This window comes from Neoarius graeffei, chromosome 23 (genome assembly GCF_027579695.1).
Source record: "Neoarius graeffei isolate fNeoGra1 chromosome 23, fNeoGra1.pri, whole genome shotgun sequence".
Taxonomy (NCBI): domain Eukaryota; kingdom Metazoa; phylum Chordata; class Actinopteri; order Siluriformes; family Ariidae; genus Neoarius; species Neoarius graeffei.
In genome coordinates, this window is record NC_083591.1 from 57,512,935 (window position 1) to 57,518,934 (window position 6,000).

At 41.9% G+C, this 6,000-nt stretch overlaps 1 protein-coding gene across 1 annotated transcript in view; it reads left to right on the plus strand.

Annotated features, from left to right (window-relative positions):
- The first annotated feature begins 2,125 nt into the window (after positions 1–2,125).
- The window catches only part of ptger4c (prostaglandin E receptor 4 (subtype EP4) c), a 66,196-nt gene continuing 62,321 nt past the window's right edge, over positions 2,126–6,000 (plus strand). The window contains 1 exon segment of the mRNA XM_060905445.1: positions 2,126–2,245. Coding sequence (XP_060761428.1) covers positions 2,126–2,245 — 120 coding nt within the window.

The window sequence follows — 6,000 nt, forward strand, 5'->3', positions numbered from 1 at the left end:
CCCCTCTGCCCTCTGTCCAAAAAAGTGCCCTTTTGAATTTTTTTTTTTTACAGTTTACTGAGGTCAATGTCGACATGATCTTTTAGAAAAGCCGCGGCATTAAAAGCGTGTGTGAAAATAATGTCCCGTTGTGTGCCCCCTCCGCACACACACCGGACCTCTGTCTCTCTTGCTCTGTCACGTGAACAAGCGTGCAGTGCATTCAATGTGAGGTTGCAGCAGCATAGCGTCCTGGAAGCCACGGCCTTGTCGTAGCGCAGACAACACATCGGGCAGTCAGTCAGCACTTCCCCTGCCCCACCAGCCAGGTAACTCATGAATCGAGTGAAAATGTATTGTTTGCCCTCTAAGCCCAAGCTGTAATTATTTTGTCGTGAAGTAGCCCGTCGCATACAGAAACAACTGCACATAAGTATTATATTTTTTGCTAGACCATTTTCAGATTTAGGAAAACAAAAATTTCTTTTTCTATTTTGTTCAACTAGAGATTCCTGGCAAAGTCAAAAAGGCTTGATGTAATAAATTAACATTAAGTGGTTGTTTTACACCTTTAAAAACTAAAACGGGTCAGTGGCGACCCGAACACAAGAGGAGGGTTAAATCTCAGACTTTTATAATAAGGTGTTCCACATGCGCAAAAAAGTGCCCTTTTTCCCCCCAGAGCACTTGCCCCCCAAAATGTCTGTGCACGCCACTGGAGACGAATGATGAAGAAAGGATGTCAACGTACATGCAAACTCGATGTAAACAAAACTAAGAACAACAAAGCAAGACACGTCCTAGAAGAGAAGTTGAGTCAGAGCTTGATCAACATCTCTGGCTCCGTGGAAGAGAAGTGGGCTTCTTTTAAGTCAACTGTGTATGATACATCCAAACAGGTACCGGGCTTTGCCACACGAAAACACGAGGACTGGTTTGATGAGAATAACAACGAACTTAGCAAGCTTTTGCAGGACAGAAACCATGCCCAATCAAACATGCTTAATCGTAATACCAGATCCAACAAAGCTAAGTACAAGCACTTTTCACAACTACTTCAGAGGAGATGTCGTGAACTGAAAAATGAGTGGTGGCAGGCAAAAGCTGCTGAACTTCAAGAGAAGGCAGACAAGAATGATACTAAAGGTTTTTATCAAGGTCTCAAAGCAGTGTGGGGTCCAAGAATTTCCTACCATGATCAGCTCTTTGCTTCTGACAACATTACACTGCTCACTGAGAAACAAGATATTCTCTCTAGGTGGACTGAACACTTCAACACACTTCTAAACGTGGCAACCACAGTCGATCCCAGTGTCCCTGAGAGTGTGGACCAAGCCCCTATTCAACACTGGATGGATGAATGCCCAGATCTTGTTGAAGTCAATAGAGCCATTCAAATGCTACGTGGCGGAAAATCTCCAGGAGCTGACGGGATCCATTCAGAAGTGTTAAAAGTGGTGGTCTGGTGCTAACTCAGACTCTGCACGAGATTATTTCAGAGTCATGGCACTCTGGTAAGCCTCCACAAGACTGGAAGGATGCTCAACTTATCACCCTATTTAAAAAAGGTGATCGTCGCCTATGTGAGAATTATCGTGGAATCTCTCTACTCTCGATTCCTGGGAAAGTATTTGCACACATACTTCTCAACAGACTCTCCAAGCATGCAGAAACTTTCTTACCTGAAGCTCAGTGTGGGTTCCGTGCAGGCAGAGGCACAGTTGACATGATATTGAAGCAAATTCAAGAGAAATGTATAGAACAAAGAATGCAACTCTACATGGTCTTCGTTGACTTCACGAAGGCATTTGATACTGTCAACAGAATAGCCTTGTGGATTATTCTACGAAAGCTTGGTCGTCCTGATCACTTTACCGACCTTATATCTGTCTTACATACAGGTATGAAAGCTTCAGTTAGCATGAAAGGGGAGCTCTCCTCTCCTTTTGAAGTTAACAATGGAGTAAAACAAGGGTGTGTGCGTGCCCCTACTCTTTTCTCTATCTACCTAGCTGTGATTTTAAACTATGCCTTCCAAGATTACGAGCACGGTGTCTGGATTCAAAGCAGACCTGGTGCTGACCTATTCAATGTCAACCAATTCAAATCTGTGAGATACACCTAAAAGGTGCTGGTATGCGAACTTATGTATGCTGATGATACTGCCTTCATTGCCCATAGCTACAGTGATGCCCAGGACATAATATCTCATTTTGCCAAAGCTGCCAAGGAGTTTGTGCTGAAGATCAACATCAAAAAGACTGAGGTACTATATCAACCTCCCCCTGGAACTACAGAGACTGGTCAGGATATTGTATTAGATGGCATAAATCTTGCCAGGGTCACTAGATTCAAATATCTTGGCTCAAATGTAACATCAAATAATAGAATTGACACAGAACTCGAGATCTGCATGTCCCATGCATCTAGAGCATTTGGTAGGCTGAAGGAGAGGGTTTGGTATAATAAGGATTTAACTTTAAATACCAAATGTGCAGTGTACCGAGCCCTCATACTTTCCACTCTTCTTTATCCTCCTAGGGCTTAGCGGTCACTTGCGTGGACAGCACTTTATGGAAATTCGGAACAAGAATCCACATATGTGGGCATACTTTTTCTCTAAAAGTACATCTTATCAAAAGATGATGCTTAGTTTTTATTCTAATCAGGTTCTAATAAGCCCAAATAGCAAAGAGAAATAAAAAATGCATGTAAAAAAAACAGCTTGGGCCTTAGGAGGTTAAGGTGTGGAATCCTGGACAGTCTACAAAGCCTCAGCCCAAAAATTCAATGCATACATGATGCAACAGCTGCGTCAAATCCTGGGCATAAAATGGTGGCATTATGTTTCTAACAGTACCATTCTCGAAAGGACCTCCCTGCCCAGCATGCATGACATTCTGATTAGTAGAAATCTTCGCTGGACAGGTCATGTTAACAGAATGCCAAAGCTCATCCTCTTCTCCCAACTGGAAGATGGTACCAGAGGAGTTGGACGTCCCAAGCTCCGGTTCAAAGATACAGTAAAATGCAACCTGAAAGAAAGGAACATTCCTCTTAACTCTTGGCAGCGACTGTCCAATCAAAGAACAACTTGGAGAGCGATGATTCAGAGGAAGATTTAGTCATCATCTGAATCGATAGACAGCACTACTATCTATCTATCTATCTATCTATCTATATCTATATATATATATATATATATATATATATATATATATATATATATATATAGTCTCAGGTCCAGTGAGTGCAGTTTTATGCGGAAATGAGCTGTAGGTTTTACTGAGCATCTTACAGAACCAGCCACAGTTCTTCTGGACACTTTGACTGTCACACTCACTTCATTTTACACCAAAACCCAGCAGCCTTCATTATGTTCTCATCTCATCTCATTATCCTGTTCTACAGGGTTGCAGGCAAGCTGGATCCTATCCCAGCTGACTACGGGCGAAAGGCGGGGTACACCCTGGACAAGTCGCCAGGTCACCACAGGGCTGAAACATAGACACAGACAACCATTCACACTCACATTCACACCTACGCTCAATTTAGAGTCACCAGTTAACCTAACCTGCATGTCTTTGGACTGTGGGGGAAACCGGAGCACCCGGAGGAAACCCACGCGGACACGGGGAGAACATGCAAACTCCGCACAGAAAGGCCCTCACCGGCCACGAGGCTTGAACCCAGACTTTCTTGCTGTGAGGCGACAGCGCTAACCACTACACCACCGTGCTGCCCGCCTTCATTATGTTTTCTTTTTTAATTAATTACTAATTTTTAATAGATAGAAGTACACTTATACCCATCTGAGAAACACTGATGCAAACTATATGCTAATCTCTTCTAATGCACACATCATCACTATGTGACATCACTTCGAAGCAACACATCAGTGAGCGAGGACACCTCATTTGGCCTTGGATTTGTCCTGCCCGTGTGTCCTCAGAGGACAGAGCGACAATGCAAGGAAGCGAAAAGAGGAACTAAAAAAAAACCTAATCAGGTCACTGTCTTTCATCGCTTAAGCAGTGGTCACAGGAATTGTGGTCAAGCTACCGCTTGAGTTCACTTTAATAAAACACAAAACCTAAAAAGCAAACCACTGGATCTCTCTTTCATATATCTACCATAAAGGGAGACGAGGGAAGCATATTTCTCAAGTTCATTTCATCTTTCACTCGTTTCCTACAGAGCAAGCGACATGGCAACCATGAAGGAGGACCACAGGATGAAATCCAAAACGGATACCATAAAATAATAATAAACGTCATGTTCGTTTCTGGAACAGTGTGTTATAATGAGATAAGATAAAGGTTAATAACCGCACAAACACCAGCATTAACACTGATGGAGCATCAGGTTATAAAGACACCCGCAAGCACATTCAGCATTTCATTATTTCAGCAATAAAACACCCTGGGTTGTGCTCTAATGGGAAAGTAATCAATAAATTATTATGGTGTGATGAAGTAAAGTTACTCCCCACCATCTTAACGTCTCACTTTTATTCCTCTATTACCACACCAATTTGCCAATGATTACAGTTTTTATTTATTAACAAACATCATATTTTTACCAATTCTTAGTTGCATGTAATGTTGTTAGTTTATGATCATGTTACAGAGAAACCACAAAGCATAAACTTCTCTGTCCTGAAGATGAAGACATTTTTTACCCCTGACTGTTACAAAGTGCTGGCACTGGAGACTCCTTTCATAAAATGTTACACACATTGATAAAAAAGAAAAACATAAAATAAGACTTTTTCTTTATATTTCAGTTTATAATAAAATACAAATGATGCATTTCACAATCTGCTTCAGTTCAATAAATGATTTGAAATAAAAAAAACACAGCTATATGCTAATGCAGCTAATATTTTAGATAAAATTAACAAACCAAAAATCCCTCCAACTGCCATTACTGTCGAGTAAATAAAAGAGTACTGTGTGAAAGATTTAATGTTGGAATTATAGCACATTTTTCCATCCTTTGCCTCATATGACATGAGGAGATAGATAGATAGATAGATAGATAGATAGATAGATAGATAGATAGATAGATAGATAGATAGATAGATAGATAGTGTAAATAAGCAGGCAGACAGACAAACAGACCAACAAATTGTCAGGCGGACAGACAGACATAAAGACAGTCAAACAGACTGATAGACAGACAGTCAGACTGATAGACAGAGAAACAGACAGACAAATAGGCATGCAGGCAGACAGATAGTCAGACAGATATTCAGATAGACGGACAAAAAATAGTCAGTCAGACAGACAAATAGTCAGACAGACAAACATAAAGACAGACAGACAGGCAGACAGATAGCCAAGCAGACAGACAGACATAAAGACGGTCAAACAGACTGACAGTCAGACAGACAGGCAGGCAGTCAGATAACTAGGCTGAGTAATGGATTTTATATGAAATGTTATTATGTTGGAAAGCAGTTCGTCTGATTGTTGAGACGTCGGCGCTGAATCACCAGCAGGTTTACAGCTTTCTCCTGATCTACAGCAGCACTCACTCACTCACTCACACTCACTGACTCACACACACACACTCACTTACTCATTCACTCTCACTCACTCACTCACTCACTCACACTCACTCACTCACTCACACACACACACTCACTCATTCACTCACACACACTCACTGACTCACTCACACACACTCACTTACTCATTCACTCACACACACTCACTGACTCACTCACACACACACTCACTCATTCACCCACACACTCACTCACACTCACTCACTCACACACACTCACTCACTCACACACACACACACACTGACTCACACACACACACTCACTTACTCATTCACTCACTCACACACACTCACTCACACACACTCACTCACTCACTGACTCACACACACACACACACACACACTCACTGACTCACTCACACACACACTCACTTACTCATTCACTCACTCACACACACTCACTCATTCACTCACACACTCACTCACACTCGCTCACTCACACACTCACTC